Consider the following 27,883-nt stretch of genomic DNA (forward strand, 5'->3'; position numbering starts at 1 on the left):
TTTTACCTGATACAATTATCAACAAAAGAAAGCAGCAAACTTCTTTAGGTCCATTTAGTTTTTTCGTTACTAACTCACCCCTCTTTATTTGACTTTTGATGTATATATGTATATATATATATATATTAAAAAGTAGTAATTGCAATTGTACATATTTTATCATTTAATAATGAATTAATCTTTCAGACACTGATAGTGTATACACCGTCATCATTGAACGCATGAAAACTCATTTGAATTTAAATTTGAAATTTAAATTTTATTCATGTGTCATGCATCTAACCATGATAATGTATATAAGATTTATTCTTTAATAATTTGTTTGGTTAATGGTGCCAGAATGAAATTAATTTGAAAAAATAGCTAAACATAGAGGGCACAATAAATGTGAATGCACACATTTATTTATATGGTAAGTTAAACATAATTTAGATGTCTAAACGAGTACATAATCAAGGCACATCCTCCTTATTAATTAGTTAACGTTCAAGTGTGTATTGGCAATTATCTTATCCTCCCACTGGAGCCATAGAAGATATTCGGATTGCATTTCTTGAGAGTTTTTGGGAGCATTTTTTAAGAAACTTTAACGGTTATTACCTTTTCAAAATGTGGAGTGTACGAGATAAAAAAAAAATAGTGACGAAATGTATGTTAAAAGGGAATATTCCTAATACAGAGAAACTAGTGCACTTTACAAATGCATTCACTAGATATACATATCTATGGTAGACACCTGGGGCCTATTTTTTAAAGTGAAGCGGAACCTTCCTGTATTCAGTACTTTCATTGAGAATATTGCATAGGCAATTTAAAGAGTTCAAAATGTATTGATGTGTTTAGCATTAATTTTATACAGATTGGAATAAAAATTCTTCTACGCTAATAATACCTAGAAGACTACTATTATTTTTTGCTTTTAGTCCTAGAAACCTCCATAAGTTTGCCTTTGCTAGGTTTAATGCAATGTTTGTTACGTATGATCATATAAAATTAATTTTAATTACATTTCATAGAAATTGAAATAGATTCTGGTTCTTTATAAACTTGAATAGTGCTATGAAAAACGTCCAGACTTCACGAACACAAAAGGAAATTATTTGATCCTCAAAGTTTGTTACAACCTTTGGGGCCTTGAGTAGACCAGACAGCAAAGTGCTTTTCAAGCGGATTGGTGTCACAATTCATGCGTACGAAAGTTGCTTTGCATGAGCAAATCATTGAGGGTTACACCCATTTTTGGCTAACGATAAGCGTCACTCCCCTGTTCTCGGATTGCTATTTTTAAGAGTTTTTTTTATACAATTATATTGTAACGATTTGATATATATGAGATAAAAAAATAATTAAAAAATATGTTTATAAAAAAATATAAAAATTTAATATTCATTCAAGTTCACCCGACATATGACTAAAATTTGACAAGGAGAAATCAATCGATATCTAAAACCGAACAAATTGTTGGTTTTATAATTTAATGGAATTGAATGACCGAACTGATTCTTTCTTTTCTGTTCGGATTGGCCACTTGTGTGATAATTCGTCCGAGTTAATAATAATTTCTTAAAATCAACGAAGTTCAAAAAGAGTTTGTCTGCTTGCTTTGTTAGAGTCATTATTATTAATTAGACGGTTCCAATCAGCATGATTAGACGGCTTATTTCCTTTCAATTAACTTTCTACTTTCTATATATCAAATTGTTACCGTATACTTTTTTTTTTTTTTACAAACAATTTTTAAAAACTAGTAATTCAAACGGGTTACTCTCTCCAATCTAAAATTATTTTGTTGATACCCATCCAAGTTAAGCCCCTCCCCATTCATTGCTTTCTTTTTTGTTTTTTTGGGGGGGGGGGGTTATGCTAGTTTTGTTACATTAACAACAATAAGAACCAAACCAACCATCTTTAGAGCGCTCATGAGAATCAACTTCAATATATTGTAAATTTTTTTCTTTCAACTTCAATATATCATAAATTTCTTTTGGATTGTAGTTTTCTAACAAAAAAAATTTAAATTTTTCATAAAACACAATAGTGTGTTTGGATTGTAAATTATTTGAAATAATTTTGTGAAGAAAGTACTGTTGCATTTTTTTGAAATGATGTATGTGAAATAAAAAGATAATTGAAAAATGTATTGATGATGCAAGTAAGTCAGTGTGTGTAAATAAGGTGTAAATAAAGTGTATTATTTTACAATCCAAACACACTATAATTTTTAATCATCTTTTTTATCTCACGTACATCAAATTCCTACAAATATATTTTTCTACAAAAGCTTTAAACACTGGTCATTATATTAGTGTGTTTGGATTGTAAATTATTTGAGATAATTTTGTGAAAAATTACTGTAGCACTTTTTTGATTTGATAATGTGAGATAAAAAGATGATTAAAAAATGTGTTGATGATGCAAGTAAATCAGTGTGTGTAAATAAGGTGTAAATCAAGGGAAATAGAAGAGAAACCAAACACATTCAAGTCAACAACTTTGTCTGTCTTTACGGGAAGTTCAACGCAGCCACTAAGATCAAAGTGACATTTTCCTTCGGTGGGATCGGACGTGTTTGAAGTTATGAACAAACAGTAGAAGCACCAGTAACTTGTTGTACGTGCCCAGTTTGATGAATGTCACGTGAAGCAACAGCACACTGGTCATAATAGTACCTATGTATTTAAAGTATCTGAAAAAAAAAAAAATTCCTGCTAAGTCCATCCCCAGCCCCACCAGTCACCACCATTCCCGTCCGCATCGCCCGATCTCCCAATCACCTGGATCGGTCGCTGCAGAGTATTTAATGCGGGAGTTGGTACTCGAATGCTGATTTGGATCACTAAATGGGCTGGCTACCCCTCTTCTTCCGTCCGTTCATTTGGGTTGGGCTTTACGATTGATCCCAGTGCTGATGACTCTTCATTCTCAACAACTTCACTGCCTATTTTGCCCATTTGTGGATCTAAACTCGTTGCAAAATCCCCTTAACGAACCCAGTTTCTCTGTGATCACCGCAGTGACTGCAGCAAACTATGGTCTGAAATCAGATGGAGAGAATTGAAATGTAGGATGCAAATTTTTGTGTGTCAAACAAATTTGTTATATCTTTTTTGAAAAATATTATTTGTAGTCCATTTTTTATTAATTGCACTCGCACCATTTATTTAATCATATAATTTAATAAATAAAAATTATATGATAAAAATGAGAGTGAGAGTGCGATGAACAAAAACGGGAGTGCATATAACATTTTCTTATATTTTTTGTAATTGTTATCCTAGTATCTACATTGCATCGTACAATTATACATGCCTTCGATGACCACTTTAACTTTCTCTCTTTTTCGTTCGCTATTTGACTATATTCCGTTTTGTAGAAACTAGGAGGCATAAAACGCGCGTTGCGCGTTGGGATAAATATAAAATATGCCCCCTTAAGCATGTGGATTCATGGAACAAAAATGTTTGTTGGTTAATAATTTGTGTACAAAGCTAAGCATAAATATACATGAATAAGTAAACGGCAAAATCATTTCACAAAAATATACATGAATAAGTAAACGGCAAAATCATTTCACAAAAATAGTACGAATATTTATTTACATTTATAGAGAGGTACTGCTAGGATTTAAAGCTAATACTTTTTTAATTAATATTTATTACTCGTTTAATATTTATAGAGAGGTACTGCTAGGATTTAAAGCTAATACTTTTTTAATTAATATTTATTAATATTTAAATGGTTCATACACTTCCTGAGAGTCACAACATTACAACATCTTTAAGTTACAATTTTTGGCCTATCTCTTCTACTTGAAGTTGCTGTGAGTTAGCCTGGAACTCTGTCATTTGTACATGATTGTATGGGGACTGTACTTTTTTTAAAAAAAAAGAGTTATAAGAAGGAGGGTCCTATTTTACATCTGACTGCTTCAGAAGTCTAGTCAACATTGACTACTTCTGCAACAACGTGGAGTGTATGGAGGAGCTCCACAAGACAAACTTTTTTTTAATGGTTGTCCAAAAAGAAAGCACGCGTGCACCAAAATTTGATTATCATCAATGAATGATATAGGACCTGCTGCCTTTCCTCCAATACTACCAGCAGTACAAAATCATTGAAACTCCAAGCTCTATATACGTCTAAAATGATATCCCTGCTAACTTATCAACTCCCACGTGGAAACGAAGGTCAGAACCAATCTGCTCTGAGGTGGGATATACCCAGCAAAAGATATTTGGTCCTAAAACCTGAAAGTCAAGTAAATCACGTATAAATGCCTAGAAAGCTAAGACCATATCTCGGAGAGCATGTTGTACCATGATATCAACAGTATTAGTTAGTAAACTTCTATGCACAAAAAGCCTAATTTGATCAGCCAAATGAAGTGCCTACTCTAGGCTCTCTGATTTGCTACTAAGAACAAGAGAAGAGAGAAACAACTTACTGATATCATATTCTCATAAGCATCAAGATCATATGGATGTGAATATAGATAACCTCCTTTTTCAGCAAGCCACATAGCTCTGACACCTTCATGGTACTGTACGGTAAAAAAGGTAGGAAGTGGTCATCAGACTTGATCAGATGCCAGATAGATGAAAAAAAATTACTATCACCACCAATGCAAACCTCTATTGTGGTCTTGTTTTGCAGAATAAGATAAACATGCCAAAACACAAAGATGGTCAGCACAAGAGTCAATGGCACCAGCAGGAGCCTGAAATGACCTGAAGGCTAAACTGTTCAAGTTGAATGCAAGGATATGCAAATTATAACTTGTTGAAATATAGATACAGGAAGAAGTTTATACACAAGATGCGCGCCAGCAACTGAACATTACATGCCCAATTAAACATAAATTATAAAAGCACTCGTCAATGTTTCTATGTCTGTACATCTTTATCTATAGTATATACATATTTGTTCTTCATGCAAGTCACTGTAGCAAAGCATTGTGAATTTGATACAAACATTATAAACCAAAAGTATAATGAAATAGTATGTTTTGAGAATAAAAACCTAATCCCTAAAGCAACTTTTGTCACGAGCATATAGTTTTCTTAAATCAGGATCAAACAAAAGGATTTGCCATTTGAAAATATATTTATCCCGGCCATCATCCAAATATTATACTTGTTTGTGCTATTCTTTTCTAAAACCATCTATATTTTCTTTTCCAATTGAAAAAACCGTGACACTGGCATGTCTGCAAAGCAACCCCAACCAAAGTCTCTAAATTCTCCAAAGCAACCACAACCGGAGACTCCATAGTCTGGATGGCTAGCCATATCAAAAGCTCTCCTATCAGTGAGCAAGCAAGGGACAGAAATCTCTCGTACATGGTCAAAAATTAGCACAAAACTTAGCATAAATTCAATAATAATCAATAAGAAGACAAATATGCAACAATAATGCTGTCTTCCAATCTTTCAATACTATTATCCGGAGCACTATATCACTAATTGCAAGCAAATGCTCAAAGCACTGATAGTGAAGAATGCTACTAACCCATTAGACCTCTTAGATGCAAAATTCATGACCTTAATTTACTGGAATTTAGAGTCAAAAGTGAAACTTAAGCAAAGGCAATAAGTCGTCAACTCTATCAACTTGATCTTGGTGGTGCCATGGTCAATTAAAAGATGTTCTCAATGGTCCTGCATTTCTGACTTGATGCATTTACCAATCTCTATAACCAAACCCCTAAAATGCAGATCCACTGTCCCCAACCTGCCACATAGAATGATGAGACCAGCATCCTAATGCTCAAAAACTAAACAAAAACGATACTAAGGGTGCCTATTTATGCCACATGACTGCAGTATACAGGTTAAATTTTCTTTACTTTCTAGTTAAAAGATATGCAAAAAATTGAACTCGTGCAGAAGTAAAAGTACAATATCTAAATTCACAAAAGTTTTATATCTTTTCAGTAACAAGAAACATCAAGAACAATTGTTCTGAATTAGTACATGAAAAAACTTTTGAAATTAACAATAGATGTTTAATACCTTAGCAAATGGGACATAATTAGCATAGCCACATGCATAAATCAAATCAAATATCAAGCCTCATAATGAATATAGATTCTGCTGTCTAAATTCTGCTGTCTAAAAACCTAATGTAACATTGTTCAACTCTGGATTAAACTCCAAAATGTAAGATAACAGAGCTAATTTGCAAAACTTTCATCCTCTGTAGATTCATCAGTCCCACAAGTTAGAATGCATCATTCAATTCTGATATCAACTGTACCGGTTAAAAAGAGGAAAATGACAAGACCAATATGTTGCAGCCAACAACCTCAAACACTTTTTAAGTTCTTAATTGCGATTTTCATGAAAACATAAGGTAGAGCAAAACTACCACCTAAGTAAAGCGATTAATCTTCTCATGAATGTGAGCAATCTCCATCAGCACTTGTTCAAAGCCAACAATGGTGTTGCCCTCGCCCTTAGGTATGCGCAACTTCCCTTCGACAAACCAACCACAACTTCAAAATATAGAGAAACAAAACCAAAAATATTAAAAATTATGCTTCACAATTTATAAAAAACCATAAGTTCAAACAAACAAAAGGAAAAATATCAGCCAAAGGAGAACAATGCTTAAAACATTTGAATAGTTATTGCAGGAAGAGAAACAAAGAAAGATCTCCCCTATAAGACTTACAGTCACTACATTAATTTCAAATGTATTTTAGAAAAGCCAAGCTACTAAAATCTCAGGAAAAAGAAGTAAGCAAACCACACAGAAGTAAGAGCATCTTTCCCAAATTTTCTCATCTCCAAATTGGTGAAATAAAGAAAACAAGCATGCTAGCAGAGGAAGATCTATAACAAAAATAAACAGAAGGAAGGTTAAATAATGTTCAAGGTATTCTAGATAAAGTAGAAGCATGGAATAGAAGACTACATGCATGCATAACCATATTCATTTTAAAGTTTAGGATTTTTTATGCTGTAAAAAAGAATATAAAGGTACATGATGGCAAAGCCATTCGTGGAGAAACTAATATTGCCTCTAGGCTGTCTGAACTTAAGTGTGGTGCTTAAATCTGTTTGGAGCCATCAAATAAGTGTTTGTAGGGCAAAAGGGTGATTTACAACTCTACAATCGCTTCATATCTACAACAGAAAGAAAGGCAACACAAGTATTAAAAATAAAACAAGAAGCTAACTGGATAAGGAAGAATTGGAATAGATTGTTCAAACAGAGAAGAAATACATAAAGAGACAAACCTAAATCTAGGTGATTCTTTCTCATGAAATGCATTCCCAAGTATCACTGCCACCAACCAAAAATCCAAACATTAGAACTCAGAAAATCAACCCAAATAGTTACAACAAAGACTCTTAGAAAAACCTTCAAACCCAGTTAATCTAGGTGTTTAGCCTGGAACTCTGTCATTTGTACATGATTGTATGGGGAAGCATTCAACCTGCAAAAACATTAGTTTCTTAATTAAAAAATTACACAAGATTACAGGAAGACAGAAAAGTATTTCACAGGATTCAGGATTATCCCTTAAACTTGCTTCAAAAGTTTCATCTTATCAATATTCATTAACAAATATATAGCTTTCAAATCATATCTTTTATACCAATTACCCTAACACTTACCGCAAGCGTTAAGAATTTACAAAAAAGGAAACAGGTTCCACCATAGTTTCACAAAGGCCTCATTAGAATCTATACCGACTTTTCCAAATAGATCACTTTCATATTTTTCTAACAAAAAAAAAAAAGTGAAATAACACATTACCAGTTTCCAGTATTATAGACAAATTCATAATTACAAAAAACATCCTCAAGATAATTTGGCAATTTAAACTTTATAAATAAAAAATAAATTTAACACATAAAACCAATGATTTGGGAAAAAAGGGGAAAAAAGTAACTGTTGCTCGATGGTGGCATTACTTGAAATAATCTATCTTTCTTTCTGGGATTACTGTTGCTGCTAATATAGCTATTAGGATTGTTACAGTCAAACTTGCAATAGTAAAGTTTAAGCACTCAATTTATAACAATACCAATAGTAAATAAAGGGAAATAAATGAAAATGATCAGATGGTCCATACAAATTTATAAAAATAAGTAGGTCCTAGTTCAAATTAAAGAAAAAAACCTTAGGAAATAAAAGGGAAAAAAGAATGGCTTTTTATTTTCTTTCCTTTTCAAGAAAATTCAGGGGAAGGCTCACATTCTCGAGGTAGTGGTATCAATTAACATATTGAAACCCCAGAATTGTATTCTAGACAATTCCTTTTTATCCCCTAAATGGCCAAATGAGAGGAGGTGGGCAGTTTTTAACCAAAATAAGAAAATATAAAGGCATACCAAGGATGGAATGTCAATGATATATCTAAGGGATTCCCTGCCGAACTTACCAAAACCTCTTCCAGATTTTGAACCACAAATATCACATTGCCATGCATCCTGACAAATAGAAAGAAATGGAAACAATTAGCATAATAATCAGGGATGCCACAGGTAGCTTTTTGACTATTCCATTTTGGTTTTAACTTTTTCCTCAAAGAGGAGAGCAATCGGCAGGATCTTAATAACAAATACCAATTATGAGGAACAAAATTCACATCCCCAAATAATCATGATTTACATACTCCAATTGGGAAAGGGTGCTTTCCACTTAAACTTTACAAAATTATATGTTCCAAGAGATCCACAAGGATACCGCAATCTAGATATAAAAGCACACCATAACATTACTAATCAACCTGCATATTTTGACAAGGAATTTGAACAAACGAATTTGCAATAATCTTTTTCACACACAACTCAAGTCACAGAATAGTTTTGAAAAAAGCAAGTTACACGGATAAACTAAGTACCATGGCTACCTGGGGAAATACCCATAACGTATGGTGCCCAACATTGTCATATAGAGACAAACACCACCTCTTTTTAGCACGGGGAGAGTAATATTCTGAAACGAACTTCCTCCAATAAGCAATGCTATTATCCTGCAAAATAAAACTCTTATAGAATACCAATCCAAGCCAAAAAACTAATTAGACCAGACTCTTATGAAACTCGTACATTCTTTATTCCTCAAAACATACATTCTAGTTACATTATCCATGAATCTTGAAGGATAGGGAAGCCAGGTAGTACAGAGGATCACAAAGTATTTTTGCAAGAAAACCACATTTATACTCACTGCAGGTCTTTGACGCTGATGGTATAGATATTGCATCAGCCCGCGAGAGCAGACATCACCATCATAGGGTCGTTCGTCCCAGATAGTGTTGCACCCTGTTGTTGAAGCTGTTGAAGAAAAATCCCCTGAAAAATAAAAAGAATACAACCAGTCAAGATACCAAAAAAACCACTAAATGACCATCTCTTAAGCCCTAGAATTTCAAGATATTTTGAAAAATCAAAGCAAAACATCACAAAAAAGCAAAGGCATCTTCGCATGTAGACTGGGAAATAGGAAAATAATCGAAAAGTCAAAAACACCGAAATACTGCCTAATATTGATATTCACGCTGAAAAAAAACGAGGAGCAAAAAATTTAAAAATAAAATTGAAGGGCGAGAGAGTGGAGATCGAGGGAGGAAGAGCAGTAAAAAATGCTGATGACTGCAAGGATCTTGTGATGGGATCGAAAGTCCTCCCAAAGGCTGGGAGGGGATCCGACAACGATGAACTTGAAGCGCAGGGAGATTGAAGGAAATCCCAGGGAGGTGGGAGAAGGGGGACTTGTGATGTTGGGGGTAGAAGGAGCTCCTAGAGGAGAGGTAGACAGTGTGGTGGAGAAAGTCAGAGGAGAAAATAAAGAGGTCAAGATCGAGAGAGAGAGAGAGAGAGAGAGGAAGGACCGGAGAGAAAGGTTGAGGAAAGAGACGAGAAGAAGAAAGGGAAGGGAAGAGAGGCGGCGTTTTAGTCTGACCTAGGGTTAGAGTTAGAAGAGTCACGCGCAAGACGGTAAAACAGTGGCGAACGTCATGGAAGAAGACAACGAAGCTAAACCGTGGCGGACGAAAAGAAACAAGCGAAAGATAACACATTGAGAAATTGAAGTTGATTTGTTGAAAAAAAAAAAAGAAATTGAAGTTGAAAGGCGAACAACACAAAATGACGTCGTCAGGAACCGCAGCACCGCGTGAGTAATCTGTTGGTGTTGGGATGGATTTAGCTTCTGAGGATGAGGACAAAGGTGAGGCGAAGGAGAGAAGGGGAGAAGAGAGAAAGCGGCGGCAGCGGAGGAAATTTACGAAAACCCTAGAGAGGAAGTATCTGCAGACGTCTGGCGCATCGCGCGGAAAAAAAGAGGCTGGTGATTCACATGCTTGGCACGTGAGAGGACGACGAAAACCATCCAGGTCATCAGAGCTCTTTGGCTCTTTATCTACTTATGTTGAAAAGAATAAAGAAAGCCGTCTTTTTCTTCTGGAATTACCTGTTCTACAAGCAAAGATGCGACGAAGGAAAGAAAAGATCTCTTTCTTGTTTACCAAAACTTTTTGTACAAATTATTGCCAAAAAAAAAAGAAGAAGAAGAAGAAGAGACCTGAAAGTGATTAATTTGCTCGGGTTTATGTTTACTGGAGGGGAATCATTTACAGCAACTGGGAAGCAAGATTTATCCAACACTATGAACTTTGTGAAGTTAATTAGCTCCAAAATATTCTTCTCGCAACAGAAAATTGACAGAGAATCACAAGCATTGGAGGGAGTTGTGGGTGGCAAGGTACGAGGGATTGTAAGTAAGAGATTTTGGATTAAACACCTTCGACTAATTAATTTTTTTTAAATTTATTTTATTTTATTGATGTGAAAAAGAAAATAAAAACTAGGAGAGGACCAAACTTAACCTCCAATACACAAGCTTGTCATTTTACAATCACATTCTTCTTCGATCTCCTGAATCATCAAAAACTTCAGCAATATGCTAGCACGAGGCTAGGTAACCATCTAAACCGTAATTGTTGATAGCACAAACGTGGTCTTGAAATCATTAGCATACAAGTATGATCAGGTACTATAACTTTCAAGCATTTTAAACTGTCTATAACTTTTAATGCATTTTTAAGCGAAGTACTAGAACTCTCAAATCTCGAAGTATTCCCAAATAATTTAACTTTTCCCAAGGTAAGAAATAATTAATAGTGAGAGCGGACCTGTAGTCCTAAACATCAATTGAAGAAGCGCTTGGTGGAAGCAAGATGACAATAAGTCCAACCCTATGTTAAGAAATTCTTAAATGCCTATAAAGTTATACCAACAGGAGAGACTTCGTTGCCACAAATATTCTCGAAAAGTCTTGGGCAGCCAAACTTCAAAAAAGTTAACATAGACTTTGTAATATGATACGACTGAAGCCAAAAGAATTTACTCTCAAATTTAAGACTTGAATTCTGGACCTTAGAGAAAAAGAAAAGAAAAGAAGAAACAAGTTTGAAAAACCTATTAGTAAGCCATGTATAGTTTAGGCGACGTAATTACTCATGTGCTTTTTTATATTGGCCACCGGGGACGTATAAGATAAGCCATACTCATTTCCAGATGTATCTTACACTCAAACAAGATTCTTGCATTATATATGCTACTATGGTATGTGCATGTATAACACTATAATTGGTCAATCAATACCTGCTGCCAAACTTTTGATCTTTGAAATACCAGCCTATACGCCTTTATTGCGGGTTATAAATGATGATTGCTGTCTTGATTCATTGGAAGCAATTTCGCTAAAACATTGCGCTTACCGTTACTTGGATACAGGAAATGATGACTGGTAATTCGATCAGCAAAGTGCCTGTAGTGAGTAAACAATACTGTTCAGGTTCTGAGATAGTTCTTTACGTACGAAGGAGGCCACATGTGGTGAATGGAGGCGGCTTTGTGGTCGTAGATGGCAATCAAAAGATTGTTTTCAGGGTTGATGGTTGTGGGATTCTTGGAAGGAAGGAGGAGCTGGTTGTAAGGGCTGGCGATGGTAGTGAATTGCTGCTCGTAAGGAGAAAGGTACTCATCTCCATCTCTTGCTTGAGCTTTACAGTTTATCTATCAAAAAGCTTTTGTGGTCATATAGAATTATACCAAGATGAATAGTTTCTGAACTCGAGGACCGTGGAGGATTGAAGCTTTAGCTTCATAACTCTGTGTGGTCACGTCCGACAATCAATCGTCCCAAGCGATTGTGGCTAAAACCACAAATGCTAAGTCCCTTTCCAAGTATTTTACTCTCACTTGCAATGTAGCGTAATTACTGATCTTTTTCCAGGGAGGAGTTATGGAAGCACTAAGCCTTTGCAGAAGATGGAGGGGATATGCACACGACTTGGAAGGATCTCAGAAGCCAATTTTCTGCTTGAGAGAACCCTCCAATTCATGTCTGTGGATGAAAAATCCCATAACAATATCCGTTACATCAAACGAGTATACAGGTTTCAGGGATTTTGAGATCAGAGGTGACTTTACCAACAGGAATTGCAGCATAGTTGACTCCAGCGGCAGGATCGCAGCACAGGTTCTTCATACCGGCTACTTTATTTTTGAGATGAACCTGTTGTATATCATATCTGAATCTGATTCAACCTAAACGTTACAAATTATAGCGCTCCTTTTTTGGTTCTTGTGTATGAGCAGGTAGGAATGTGTAAGGAGGTGGAGGTAGTAATGGCAAGCAGGGATCTGTATAATGTGGTGGTGAAGCCTGGAATTGATCAGGCCTTTGTTTTCGGAGTCATTGCTATCCTGGACTACATATACGATGGCTCCACCAGATGCTGAAGCCCGAAGCAGATCAAACCAAGAAAAATATGTCTTGCTTCATTTGTCAATGTCATCAGACATGACAAAATTACATTTGCAGTTGCGAAGGAGTCCTACATATAATTGTTTGGTTCTTATTTTATTGCTAATTGGTGTTACTATATGTTAAATTTGAATTATTATTCATACAGAAAAACACGTTCTACTTTATCAGTTTTTTGTACTTGAATCTTCTTGCTACGCAACTGCTGGTTGGGCGATTAGATTGACACTTCATACCTTTTAGTAGGTTGCGAATATAACTTTTTTCACCTTCCAGATTCTCTTTCAATTCCCACCATACATTGCTCCTGAATCCAGAGATTATTTTGAGCAAGAACCACCAAAAGTAAATCCTTTCTTCAGTCAAAGATTATGAACCGGAAAAAGCAAAAAGAATCCTCTGACCTTACGCCATTAAGCATTCATGCATGAAAGTATTATTCGGTTCGAACAAATTTTGACCAATGCTATGAGTTTTTTTTTTTTTAAAAAAAAAATTAAATCCACGGGAATGAAGGGTGGCGTAACAATCATTTTCTCCTGTACCGTGCCTTGTACGTAAATTATAGTTCTATTTGTTGTTTTTTTTCCCCTTCCGAAAATTGGGTTTTCTTTCCTTTCAATTAGTAATAAAAATTGGAATCTTGGGATAATGAATAATAATTAGCGAGTGCTCTCAGCTTTAGCAATATTTTCTATTAGTAATATTCAAGCAAACCAGATAAATACTTATAGAGGTTAAAGAAATTCACCCATGGAATGGTCCAACAAGTGGGGCACAAAAAATGGAAAAAAAAAATCACAACAATACTGGAATTGATATAAATTAGTATAAACAAAAAGTTACTATTCTCATTAATCAATTCAGATACAATCATAAGAACATACAAAAATTCACCACCTCTCGCCCTTTGTTTTTGCCTATGTTTGCTTTCGTCGCGAGTAATTTTTGCTACCTTTATTGCTCTCTTCCCCTCTTGTCCTCCCTCTTCATCTTTCCAAATGTGGTTTGGTAATTTCTTTTTTTCCCCCCCTTTTTTTTTTATTTTTTGCTTTTCAGTGTTCTCAAATTGATTGTTGGTGATAAGATTAGGTATTATTGGAGATGAAGAATTAAGAGATATAGGTTTTGGCATAGAAGAATGTTGGGATGCCTTGAAACAGGTCTTCGACCTATGGCGATTCGACTATGTTGCGTTTCTCTGAGCTGTTCGGGTCTTGGTTTTGGACCTATTTTTGGGTCCAGTCCGTTTGGTTGTTTGGTTGTATATATATACACCTTATATTCATTTTGTAAACAATTCTGATTCGTTCCAAAACCCTAATAAAATCTGATTCTCCCAAAATTGTTCTAGTGTTCTTGTTTGTTCTCTTGTTTTGTTGCATCTGTTATAACAAAGAAGGTTGCAAATTGGGATGTTGTGAAAAATAATGACAATTTTGGAATGTATACATTGGTGCTCGATGGGAATTTGGCTTCGAGCAAAGTATCAATTAAATTCCCGAGTGGGGGGTTTGATGGGATCAGAAATTCCGGACTATAGGAATTCCTCGTGGTTGGGAATTTTGGATTGCTTGAATTAGTGGAATTGCATGGAATTTGAGGTAAAGCTGGTAGTTGATAGTGGCTAGGAAGTAAAGATTGGACATGGGAGATGGAAGTGAAGAAAGATAGAACATGATGCAAAAATCACGAAAGACCTTTCCAATTTGCCTCCTAACTTCACTAGTGCATCGGCACATCTGTTGGCTTCGCGACATACATGCCGGAGCTTAACTTGCCGGAGCTGCGAGAGCAGGGATCTGGAATCCATGAGAATAGGATGTAAGGAGTGATTTGGATCCTCTGTCAAACACTAAACTATGTCGTATGGAGCCTAAAAGCGGATGACGTGCCCTTTCTTCTTCTTTTTTTTTTTCACTAATATTCCCCTTTTCGATCTCTTCGCTCCACGATTAGTTTGGAGTAATTCATCATTCCAAAAATATGAAGTTTAACTTCTTTCCACTTTATCTGTGCACCATATGGTATGGTATTCCTTACGTACCATACAACCGAATTTTACAAACTCATGTATTGAGTTTCCTCCCAAAGAAAAGGTAAAAAAATTACTACTGAACTGAAAACAACTCAACATTACATAGAATATTTGATAATTTGTCTGGCTCAGATTTCTTGCACACCAGAAGCAAATAATTTCTTGACATGTTTCGCCTGCCGCACCAGCCATAGACCATAACCCAGAAGTCAAGCAATAGACATGATTGGTCTAGCCTGGTGTGAATTCCACAGATCCAACCTCAGGAAGTTCTATATAGTTGCTAGTGGGAATTCCACAGAATTAAAGATTCGTTACATCTAAAGACAAGAGCATGTCAAAATGTCGTTGTTTTTTTTCTTTTGGACCTTGGGTGTGAATGTGGAAAATTAGCGCCATGGAATTAAAATGGAAGACCCAATCAGCATGCTTTCTCCGGTGTGCACTTGTTCTCTGTCCTCCTTCATTAGCCTATAAATATACACATTGGACATAATGAATCACACGAGCAACAAGAAGCATAAATTACAAGTAATACAGCCAGCATATCGATCACTTGACAACAACTGACGATGGCATCAAGAATAATGGGATTAATCTTGGTGGTACTCGTGCTAGGAAATTGGCGCAGTAGTTGTGGCATAGGAGGCGCCAATGCTCAGTTGAGTCCCAGTGAATGCAACCAAGAAAGAAGGCTTATTGAAAATTCATGCAGGCCGGTTGCTTTTGGTGCACAACCCTCGGCCGGTTGCTGCCAGCTGGTTAGGGCGGCTCACGTCGAATGCGTGTGTCCTTATGTGACTCCCAAATTGGCAGCCTTAGTTGGGGTACAACGTATGATCAAGCTGGTCCGAGGTTGTGGGAGGCCTGTCCCTCCAAACTTCAGATGTGGCAGTAAGCTCTCTCTCTCTATCCATATCATTCCTTACAAAGCTTAATTCTCTCTTCTTGTTGCCTTGTTGCTGCTACGTACTTGATTCTATGAACTTATATGATTCCTTCTATACGCAGGTATCACCACTCCACCGTGAAAAATGGCCAAATTGATCGCTTTATATTTACGTTAGAAGATGAATGAACGAATAATAAGGAGGGATATGATGCAGTATGCATGCACCTGCGTGCTTTCGGATTTGTTGTCCCGCAGTACGTGTAACAAATCCATGCATGTTCTAATAAAGAAGAGGGATGTTATAAATCTGTACTTCGTATAATTAGGTGTGAATTTATTATGGTGTAGTAGGGATTTAGCCTAATTACACAAAAATGTTGTCAAATACTAATAATAGTAGGCTTTCAATATGTTTTTGCCTCGATATATTTGATTTTTCACGCTTATAATTTGTGTTCCTAATTTAGATCCTCCACGGTCTATATGACTAATTAATGCTGGTTCTGGTACATCATGCTTCTTGGTCGTCGTTTCAACATGCACAAAATAAGAAAAGGTTAACACTTGACAGGCTTCAATGGTCCAGAATGATGAATTAACACTGCTATATGAAGCTATGAATCGTTTCAACTAAGTACTTAAAAACTGGGAATGCATCCATTGACCATTGTAGTAAAAACTAGAAGGATGCATACGAATTAATGGATCGGGTGATGAGCATGGGTATCGGTTGTTGATAATTTCCTGGGTTGAAGCTTGATTGGGAGGCCCATTGCAGGGTAGGCATGCCTTCACGAATAATCACTGGTAATTTGTTACCATATGATGGATGATCAATAATACCTCAACCCGAGCAAACTCTGTCGCTGGGGCAAACCCGTGAACCTGCTCCGAAGGCTACGAAGGAATATGGGGGGATTCCAGTTTCACACGAATTCTCAAACCGCGACGGATCAAACTTATTTGGATCCTTAAATATATTCTCGTCCATGTGTGACACAGGAGCTGACCAAAGTACCTGTAAAAGTCAACATTTAGGTTTAAACCCCATTATCCACAACGTTGAACCTTTCCTCAAGGCAGTATAGTTAAACCCCATTATATGAAAAATTTTTACTATAAATTTTTTTTAAATATTTGATATATTGTATGGATGAGATGTTTTTTGAATTATTGTGCATTACTGTAACATTAACTTGTTTTTTGAAAAATGACCGATCCAAACGGAGCATGCAGAGGTGCTTGGATTGGAGGGGGGTGGGATACAAAATTGGCGTGTTATAATGATAATTTAGAAGGGACAATTGTTAGCATATTAAATTGAAGTGTGTAATACAAGTGGTACATTTTTTTTTTATGTAACGAAACACCCTTAACCCATTCTTGTTGGTTGAGTAAAAAAAAAAAAATTTTTTCATAAATGAGAATTCTTGAATTCAGAACTTTTTAATTATAATATCTCCCATCTTATCATTCAACTCAATCCTTTTTCGGTTAAGTAAAAGTTGTGTAGGCTATACCTGCCATCCTTTTGGTATAACAAAGGGGAAAATGCCAGATTTCATCCCCAAACTTTGGGGTAAGGACACATTTGTCCCTCAACTTTTGGGCACGACACATTTGATGTCTAAATTAATAATTTTTTACCAATGTCATTCTCAAACGGCAATTTAGTCAATTTTAAACGGAACTGGTCACGTGAAAATCACATGACCGTTAAGTAAACTTAAATCACATTTTTAACAAAACCTGCCAGTTTCCCATAAAGAGCTGGTATGTTATGGGCAATTTATTATTTTTTTTAACTTTCACATATTTAATTTATGTTAAATACAAAACATACTAGTTTTCCTTTGAGCGCTATTTAACCAATTTTTCCTATAAAGAGTTGGTATGTTTCCCATAAAGAACTGATACAAAACATACTACAAAACCTGCCAGTTTCCCATAAAGAGTTGGTATGTTATGGGCAATTTATTTTTTTTTAACTTTCACATATTTAATTTATGTTAAATACAAAACATACTAGTTTTCCTTTGGGTGCTATTTAACCAATTTTTCCTATAAAGAGCTGGTATATTTCCCATAAAGAGTTGGTACAAAATATACTACAAAACCTACCAGTTTCCCATAAAGAGCTGGTATGTTATGGGCAATTTATTATTTTTTTTAACTTTCACATATTTAATTTATATTAAATACAAAACATACTAGTTTTCCTTTGGGAGCTATTTAACCAATTTTTCCTATAAAGAGCTGGTATGTTTCCCATAAAGAGTTGGTACAAAATATACTACAAAACTTGCCAGTTTTCCATAAAGAACTGGTATGTTATGGACAATTTATTATTTTTTTTAACTTTCACATATTTAATTTATGTTAAATACAAAACATACTAGTTTTCCTTTGGGCGCTATTTAACCAATTTTTCCTATAAAGAGCTGGTATGTTTCCCATAAAAAGTTGGTACAAAACATACTACAAAACCTACCAGTTTCCCATAAAGAGCTGATATGTTATGGGCAATTTATTATTTTTTTTAACTTTCACATATTTAATTTATGTTAAATACAAAACATACTAGTTTTCCTTTGGCAGTTATTTAACCAATTTTTCCTATAAAGAGTTGGTATGTTTCCCATAAAGATTTGGTACAAAACATACTACAAAACCTGCCAATTTCCCATAAATAACTGGTATGTTATGGGCAATTTATTATTTTTTTTTAACTTTCACATATTTAATGTATGTTAAATACAAAACATACTAGTTTTCCTTTGGGCGCTATTTAACCAATTTTTCCTATAAAGAGCTGGTATGTTTCTCATAAAGAGTTGGTACAAAACATGTTACAAAACCTGCCAGTTTCCCATAAAGAGCTGGTATGTTATGGACAATTTATTATTTTTTTTAACTTTCACATATTTAATTTATGTTAAATACAAAACATACTAGTTCAATGGGTAAAAATATGTTATGAATAACTCAAAGTTTATACTTTTAATAGTTCAATGGGTAAAAATATGCTATGAATAATTGAAGGGCCAAATTTTTACTATTACTATTCAAATAGTTTAATGGCTGCTCAAATAATTTGCTCTTATATAAATAGTAAAAGTATGCAAAGTATATGTAATTTTTAAAATTTTGAGGGGAGCTTTTTGTAACTATTAAAATCTCAAGGGATGTTTGTGAAATTATCCCTTTTCATTTTCATGCTGATTATTTCTTTTCTTGCCTATTTTTCATTTTATCCTTAGTTTTAGCTTTTTTCCCCCCCCTTACGTACGGGACGCAAGTGTTTATTGATGGATGCTTAGTCAAAATTGCAAAAGTTGACTGATTGCATGCAGGAAACTGGCAGGTTTTGTTAAAAATGTGATTTAAGTTTACTTAACGGCCATGTGATTTTCACGTGACCAGTTCCGTTAAAAATTGGCTAAATTACCGTTTGAGGATGACATTGGTCAAAATTATTAATTCAGACATCAAATGTGTCGTGCCCAAAAGTTGAGGGACGAAATGTGTCCTTACCCCAAAGTTTGGGGATGAAAACCGGCATTTTCCCTATAACAAAGCCACCAAACTCTGTATCCCTCTGGGCAAGTCTGAATGTGCCAAGAACAGGAGGGATCAACCTCAGCACCTCTTGTGCAACTCTCCATGTGTACTTCATGCTTTGTATTACGCTCCATGTAATTTGTCCTCCGTTTTCGTTTATTAGCTTGATAGCTTCAATTTGCTCTGTGACATTTTCAAAACAACAATCTAGATAAATAGGATAACCTATTACGCCATCTAAGTAAGATCATCCTTATCTTCAGCCTTCTCCAATTTTTGGTTGTACCAGAAATTTATTACCTTGAAAGCACCTTGTTGAGATAATATCAGCCAGCATCCTCTGGCAAATTGCCTGAATGCATAAGGTTAATGAGCGTTTGCCGTTGTGTCGTGGCTGGCAATCCATTTCAGGGAAATATGATGTTTTGTCGAAAATTTCATCATCCGATAAATTTCACTTAGAAATTTTGAGATTACATCATCTTGATAGTCCAAATTCCCAGCTTCCATTTTCTGCCTCTTTATTTCAATCAGATGCGAAAAGTATCTACAAATTCTTGCTCGAGCTTTCAAAGCTTTTGCAAAGCTGGTCCCTGGAATATTGAAGGGAATGGACCATGCTCCAACGAGGACCGTGGTATAATCTTCCAAGAACTGGTCTAGTTCATTACCTCCCGGAAGCCCAAAAAGCTGAGTACAAGTAACCTTGAAAAGCAATTTTCTTCATTAAAGGAACCACGCATATGGAGTCTTTATCACTTAGCTCCTGCAGCGATTGCATCTTTAGTTAATCGAAACCAACAAATTAGAATGTAGAAATGCAAGAAAATAAGCCCCGAAGCCATAGCCAGGGGCAAGAAAATAAGGCATGCCTTCACGAATAATCACTGGTAATTTGTTACCATATGATGGATGATCAATAATACCTCAACCCGAGCAAACTCTGTCGCTGGGGCAAACCCGTGAACCTGCTCCGAAGGCGACGAAGGAATATGGGGGGATTCCAGTTTCACACGAATTCTCAAACCGCGACGGATCAAACTTATTTGGATCCTTAAATATATTCTCGTCCATGTGTGACCCAGGAGCTGACCAAAGTACCTGTAAAAGTCAACATTTAGGTTTAAACCCCATTATCCACAACGTTGAACCTTTCCTCAAGGCAGTATAGTTAAGGTTCAGTTTCTTGACAACGGATGGATCGAGTCTACTAAACTTTTGTCATTTTATTAGCAAGCCAAAGAAAATCAGAGGCGCTTGGATTGGAGGGGGGTGGGATACAACATTGGCGTGTTATAATGATAATTTAGAAGGGACAATTGTTAGCATATTAAATTGAAGTGTGTAATACAAGTGGTACATTTTTTTTTTATGTAACGAAACACCCTTAACCCATTCTTGTTGGTTGAGTAAAAAAAAAATTTTGTTTTCATAAATGAGAATTCTTGAATTCAGAACTTTTTAATTATAATATCTCCTATCTTATCATCCAACTCAATCCTTTTTCGGTTAAGTAAAAGTTGTGTAGGCTATACCTGCCATCCTTTTGGTATAACAAAGGGGAAAATGCCAGATTTCATCCCCAAATTTTGGGGTAAGGACACATTTGTCCCTCAACTTTTGGGCACGACACATTTGATGTCTGAATTAATAATTTTTTACCAATGTCATTCTCAAACGGCAATTTAGTCAATTTTTAACGGAACTGGTCACGTGAAAATCACATGACCGTTAAGTAAACTTAAATCACATTTTTAACAAAACCCGCCAGTTTCCCATAAAGAGTTGGTATGTTATGGGCAATTTATTTTTTTTTTAACTTTCACATATTTAATTTATGTTAAATACAAAACATACTAGTTTTCCTTTGGGCGCTATTTAACCAATTTTTTCTATAAAGAACTGGTATATTTCCCATAAAGAGTTGGTACAAAATATACTACAAAACCTACCAGTTTCCCATAAAGAGCTGGTATGTTATGGGCAATTTATTATTATTTTTTAACTTTCACATATTTAATTTATGTTAAATACAAAACATACTAGTTTTCCTTTGGGAGATATTTAACCAATTTTTCCTATAAAGAGCTGGTATGTTTCCCATAAAGAGTTGATACAAAACATACTACAAAACCTGCCAGTTTCCCATAAAGAGCTGGTATGTTATGGGCAATTTATTATTTTTTTTAACTTTCACATATTTAATTTATGTTAAATACAAAACATACTAATTTTCTTTTGGGCGCTATTTAACCAATTTTTCCTATAAAGAGCTGGTATGTTTCCCATAATGAGTTGGTACAAAACATACTACAAAACCTACCAGTTTCCCATAAAGAGCTGATATGTTATGGGCAATTTATTATTTTTTTTTAACTTTCACATATTTAATTTATGTTAAATACAAAACATACTAGTTTTCCTTTGGGAGTTATTTAACCAATTTTTCCTATAAAGAACTGGTATGTTTCCCATAAAGACTTGGTACAAAACATACTACAAAACCTGCCAGTTTCCCATAAAGAACTGGTATGTTATGGGCAATTTATTATTTTTTTTAACTTTCACATATTTAATGTATGTTAAATACAAAACATACTAGTTTTCCTTTGGGCACTATTTAACCAAATTTTCCTATAAAGAGCTGGTATGTTTCCCATAAAGAGTTGGTACAAAACATACTACAAAACCTGCCAGTTTTCCATAAAGAGCTGGTATGTTATGGCAATTTATTATTTTTTTTAACTTTCACATATTTAATTTATGTTAAATACAAAACATACTAGTTCAATAGGTAAAAATATGTTATGAATAACTCAAAGTTTATACTTTTAATAGTTCAATGGGTAAAAATATGTTATGAATAATTGAAGGGCCAAATTTTTACTATTCAAATAGTTCAATGGCTGCTCAAATAATTTGCTCTTATATAAATAGTAAAAGTATGCAAAGTATATGTAATTTTTAAATTTTGAGGGGAGCTTTTTGTAACTATTAAAAATCTCAAGGGATGTTTGTGAAATTATCCCTTTTCATTTTCATGCTGATTATTTCTTTTCTTGCCTATTTTTCATTTTATCCTTAGTTTTAGCTTTTTTCCCCCCCCTTACGTACGGGACGCAAGTGTTTATTGATGGATGCTTAGTCAAAATTGCCAAAAGTTGACTGATTGCATGCAGGAAACTGGCAGGTTTTGTTAAAAATGTGATTTAAGTTTACTTAACGGCCATGTGATTTTCACGTGACCAGTTCCGTTAAAAATTGGCTAAATTACCGTTTGAGGATGACATTGGTCAAAAATTATTAATTCAGACATCAAATGTGTCGTGCCCAAAAGTTGAGGGACGAAATGTGTCCTTACCCCAAAGTTTGGGGATGAAAACCGGCATTTTCCCTATAACAAAGCCACCAAACTCTGTATCCCTCTGGGCAAGTCTGAATGTGCCAAGAACAGGAGGGATCAACCTCAGCACCTCTTGTGCAACTCTCCATGTGTACTTCATGCTTTGTATTACGCTCCATGTAATTTGTCCTCCGTTTTCGTTTATTAGCTTGATAGCTTCAATTTGCTCTGTGACATTTTCAAAAACAACAATCTAGATAAATAGGATAACCTATTACGCCATCTAAGTAAGATCATCCTTATCTTCAGCCTTCTCCAATTTTTGGGTTGTACCAGAAATTTATTACCTTGAAGCACCTTGTTGAGAATATCAGCATCTCTGGCAAATTGCCTGATGCATAAGGTTATGAGCGTTGCCGTTGTGTCATGGCTGGCAATCATCAGGGATATGATGTTGTCGAAAATTTCATCATCCGATAAATTTCACTTAGAAATTTTGAGATTACATCATCTTGAAAGTCCAAATTCCCAGCTTCCATTTTCTGCCTCTTTATTTCAATCAGATGCGAAAAGTATCTACAAATTCTTGCTCGAGCTTTCAAAGCTTTTGCAAAGCTGGTCCCTGGAATATTGAAGGGAATGGACCATGCTCCAACGAGGACCGTGGTATAATCTTCCAAGAACTGGTCTAGTTCATTACCTCCCGGAAGCCCAAAAAGCTGAGTACAAGTAACCTTGAAAAGCAATTTTCTTCATTAAAGGAACCACGCATATGGAGTCTTTATCACTTAGCTCCTGCAGCGATTGCATCTTTAGTTAATCGAAACCAACAAATTAGAATGTAGAAATGCAAGAAAATAAGCCCCGAAGCCATAGCCAGGGGCAAGTTATATAGAGCTCAGGTTCAAATGCCAGCACCAATGCTGTCAATGTGATCTGACATTCTGATTATAACCCCATTTTCAGGGTTGAACGTACCAGTTAGATGGAGGCATCTGCCTGCCTCCAACGGTTTGAGAATTCTCTATTTTATTGACAGAGTTAATTGTCTTATCTGTATTCTAAAAGTGGCATCATTCATCCCTCGTAGAGAATTAGAAGTTATAAAATTGCCTTTCAACTGTAAATGTATACGAGTGCTCTGAGGTCTTGGCACCAATGATTGAGGTCTTGAATACTGGCCCATACTTGTCTTCACGCTCCTGAACCCATTCATGGACCTTGTCTTTCTTTAGTGCTCTGAGATAGCCAGATGGTCTCTCCGATGAGAGGGAAACCAAGTCTCCCTGGAGGGACCTTTTTTCTTGGAATTTGATAGAATGCATATCAAGTAGTAACCTCCAGAAACGGCTAGTATGGTTGCTAAAACGAGAACCATATACGAGAGTCTTGATCCAATGGGTTCTCTGGGGTTTTCCGGGATTTCCATTTCCTTGAAGAATTGATCGGAAAGATGATGAAAAACATCAAAAGCCAACAACTTATCGTCTATAATGCATGCTAGAGGTGGTTACATCAAAGTTTTACTCTGAAATAAAAGTCAGTCATGGAGGAAGCGGCCGAGTTCACTAATGCCAAGATGACGAAAACAAATACTCCAGCCAGAACCAGGTGTGACTGGTTAACAAGAAACCTGATAATCCACCGTATTTTCAGTTTGGTTCATTTTTACATACTCCCAAAGTTAAAATATTCCTCCAATAAGCCAAATATACAATCAAAACTTGATCATATTCAAATATCAAAACCTGGACCAAATGGGCACATAATTGAGTCGCAACTTGCGCGTGATAAAAGTGCAAACAAAAGGCACGAACCCAATCTCTTGCTGATATTCAGAAAGGGAAGAAAAAAAAAACTAGAGATAGAATCGTCTAAAACAATTTGTCACTAAAGTCTAAAATATCAGTCACTCAGTTGGATATGGACAAATTCACAAGCTATATGGGCGGCAGAAAAGATGACTAAAGCATCTTCCAATCGTTGCCGGCGAGCCATTCACTAAGAGACAATGCAAAAAATCAACATCCAATCAAGGTTCAGTCTCGATGTATACTTGTTGTCACGAAATAACTAGTCATTATATTTCCAACCGTTTGTAGGCGGCTGTAAGGAGAATGTACATTTCCCAAGCAAAGGGAGCATTTACACTAATAACAGTCCACAATCAGGGACATCGCCTAAACTATCACCTATTGGCCTGGTCAAGATTCATGAGTCACCACTACCAGGTCAGACCTCATTCTGCTCATCCACTCATCGATTCATCATTCAGCGCTAAACTGGCTCTGAATGATAGAAAGACCAAGTAGATGACCATGAGGCCCATTCCTAACAGTTTGGTCGGACGCATATTGTTCCATGGCAACACAGCTAGAGACCAAACAAGTCCTAAGACAACAAAACCCAATGTAAAATACAAGCTAGAATCCCTGGGAACAACGTATGATGAAGGTCTGTCGGACAAGGCTCCAAGGAGCAAAGAGATACCCAGGCCAGCAAGGGTATTGAACATAGGTCCTGCATAGGATCCTGACATAGCAATCTGCACCCCATCACCACCATTCATCGCCATTGCAACATTCGACATTAAATCACCCATCGAATTACCCCATGCCATTACGGTTAATGCAAGCAAAGACGGTTGGATTCCAAATATGACACCAAATGCTACTAGTAGGGCAACAAGCTCATTCGCAACAATGTAAAACCAGATGATACTCATAAGAAAGCCTCCCAAAACCCATGGAAGGACAAACCTTTGAGGTGGATGATCTGCTTTGGTGTATACAAATGCAAGCACTCCAAGTGTACCACCAACTACAGCACCAACGAGATACACAGTAGCTTTGGCAAGAAAACTGACATCATCTCGAGTATTCCAAAGGAAGGCCAAGAGCAGAGGTGCCAAAAAGGCACTGGCAACAGCATAACCCTTTGACCATCTCTCCTCATCAACTATGGGAATTGTTGACCGTCTTGGGATTGTCAAGGGTAATTCCAGCCACGAGCAAAGTTTAGAACAGGAGAAAGATGATTGATCACTAGCCGTGTCCTCTTCATTCCAACCCCACAAGAATTTTGGGCTATTTGTACCACTAACCTTTATTACTTCATTTGAATAAATGGCTACATTCGAAGCCCACATCCAATGGGGCAGCTTATCTTGAAGACTAGTCCCTGCTTCAGCAGAATCTGACTGAAGGAGAGGAGTCTGTACAGACTCACTTTCTACAGCTTCATTAGCTAGCCTATTTCCGCTAACAGGTAACAATAACGATTCCGCTGAATTCGGCTTGCAGCTCCACGGATGCTTCTTAATTACCTCACTTGCAGCAACAAAAAGAGCATAAACAACATAGATTGAGACAAATCCAATTGCCCCTCCTACAGTGACATCACCAACGATCAGAATAACGAGTAAAGCACCAAGGGCAACAAGAAAGAAACACACGTCCCGTATAAAACATTTCTTATCAATCCTCACGTTTCGCTCTGAAACGCATAAGGAGACAGTTCCCACAACAACACAGACCACAAAAACAGCCCCGCCAAGCACACTATTCAATCCCAACTCACCAGAATCACGGCCTACAAAAGCAGCAATACTAGAAAATACATCAGGAGCCCCATTACCCAATGGAAGCAGAGTCACCCCTGCAACCGTGGGCGGCAACTTCAACAAGTTTGAGAGCTTTTCAAGACTACAACAGAAGTAATCTGCGGCAGTATTTCCCAATAAATAGAACAAAACTACCAACCAAATTCCCAAAATGACGGACCCCAAAGCGCTAAACTTCTGACAGACACAGTAAAAGAACAGGATATAATTGAAAAATCCCCCTGAATTGCATTGTGGGTTGGCTCTCAAGTATTCGCATTTGGTCCCGTAACCGGTGTGGTTATACAATCCTGAGCATATAAGAGAAGGACTCTTGTTTGTAGTAAGAACGCCGTTCTCAACACTATTCTCTTGAGTTTTCCGTCGGATGACCTCAATCCCACTAGCCTTATCTTCAAAATCATGACTTTTGGAAATCCAAATATGGGAAAGTATGGGACTAGACTTATCAGAGAATGGACTTTGAAGAATTTCTCGATGATGGGCTAATAAGAAAAGCAAGACCAAGAAACTCATCACATTGAAACTTCCACGAAATTTCGTGGGTTTACAAAAACTAAAACACGTCAAAATGTTCATATTCTTCAACTCTGATCCACCACCCAAAAAAAAAAAAAGATCACAAAAAGACAAAAGAAAAGGGTTAAAACTCAACAATTGAATATTTACAAGCATACAAGCCAGGCGTCGCTGTAATGCAATCAAACAGTATAGAAATCTACAACTCACAAATTGAGGGATTGAGCTGAACAATTCAACTGTACCCAAAAAAAAAAAAACTATTAAATGAAGAGTTTGTACCTGGGAGAGGTGAAGGTGAAGAAGTGGAAGTATCTGGGTAGTTTTTTTTTTTTTTTTTGCCTTTTTCTTGGATGAAATGGGAATGGAGATGAAGAAATTGAAGAGGGTTTTTCGCTATTATTAATTATATATTGACTGAACGAATGCATGCGTGGATTGATCTGAATATGATTAGTTGAATATGGGAAAGAAGATGAGGGGCGAGTGGGGGCAGCGCGTAGAGACGCGGGAGACTCGGTGTTGGCGGTAGTGGCTGTCTGGCTGACGCGTCGGCAAAAGGACGGCAAATTGGAGGGCACTGGTCTTTGTTTGCTTTCTGGGGACCTCCCTGTCAGGCTGTCACTGGTCAGCCGTCACAACTAGAGATTGAGATGAGTTCACACTTCACACTTCACACTTCACACTTGACTTGGAGGAAGCTGCTGCCCAATCCTAATCCTGGGCGAATATTGTCGATGAAATAATTGGACGCTGAGAGTGAAAGTGAACTACTTTTCTTTCGAATTTGTTTTGTTGTTGAGCGTATTTCTTATCCTTCTAATTTGCTTGACTTGCTAATCTACTGCCGCTCCATATTTGGTTAGACTTTCGTTTTTCTCGTTTGTGTTTTTACCCTTCTGATTTGGTTGACTCGTTAATCGACCGACTTTCAACATACCTACAGACTACTACTTCAGGTGTGAGTGTGACGTTTTTTTTGTCAAACTGACGTGAAATAATTGAGCGAGTAAAACTGTAAAGCTTTTCGACGGCGAAGAGGAATAGTCAAATCAAGTACATCGGAATTACTTGAGTAAAAATATATGATTTTCATGCATTTATGTTTTCCCATTTGTA

General features: G+C 36.2%; 3 protein-coding genes across 3 annotated transcripts; 2 read left to right on the forward strand and 1 right to left on the reverse strand.

Moving 5' to 3' along the window:
• Nucleotides 1-11,646: 11,646 nt before the first annotated feature.
• LOC113776311 (protein LURP-one-related 6-like) lies at nucleotides 11,647-12,939 on the forward strand. The gene is made up of 3 exons (XM_027321441.1): nucleotides 11,647-11,996; nucleotides 12,256-12,501; nucleotides 12,621-12,939. Exons 1-3 carry the CDS (start codon nucleotides 11,757-11,759, stop codon nucleotides 12,762-12,764), a joined length of 630 nt encoding a protein of 209 aa, XP_027177242.1. The 5' UTR covers nucleotides 11,647-11,756; the 3' UTR covers nucleotides 12,765-12,939.
• Nucleotides 12,940-15,320: 2,381 nt separating this feature from the next.
• LOC113774772 lies at nucleotides 15,321-16,165 on the forward strand. The gene is made up of 2 exons (XM_027319388.1): nucleotides 15,321-15,721; nucleotides 15,839-16,165. The coding sequence occupies exons 1-2, from the start codon at nucleotides 15,400-15,402 to the stop codon at nucleotides 15,856-15,858; spliced, it is 342 nt and encodes a 113-aa protein (XP_027175189.1). The 5' UTR covers nucleotides 15,321-15,399; the 3' UTR covers nucleotides 15,859-16,165.
• Nucleotides 16,166-24,650: 8,485 nt separating this feature from the next.
• Nucleotides 24,651-27,117, reverse strand: LOC113774687 (cation/calcium exchanger 4-like). Its single transcript, XM_027319286.1, has 2 exons — nucleotides 27,047-27,117; nucleotides 24,651-26,835 (listed from the first exon to the last, which is right to left on the reverse strand). Exon 2 carries the CDS (start codon nucleotides 26,822-26,824, stop codon nucleotides 24,872-24,874), a length of 1,953 nt encoding a protein of 650 aa, XP_027175087.1. The 5' UTR covers nucleotides 26,825-26,835; nucleotides 27,047-27,117; the 3' UTR covers nucleotides 24,651-24,871.
• Nucleotides 27,118-27,883: the final 766 nt, after the last annotated feature.

Source organism: Coffea eugenioides, chromosome 6 (assembly GCF_003713205.1).
Source record: "Coffea eugenioides isolate CCC68of chromosome 6, Ceug_1.0, whole genome shotgun sequence".
NCBI lineage: Eukaryota > Viridiplantae > Streptophyta > Magnoliopsida > Gentianales > Rubiaceae > Coffea > Coffea eugenioides.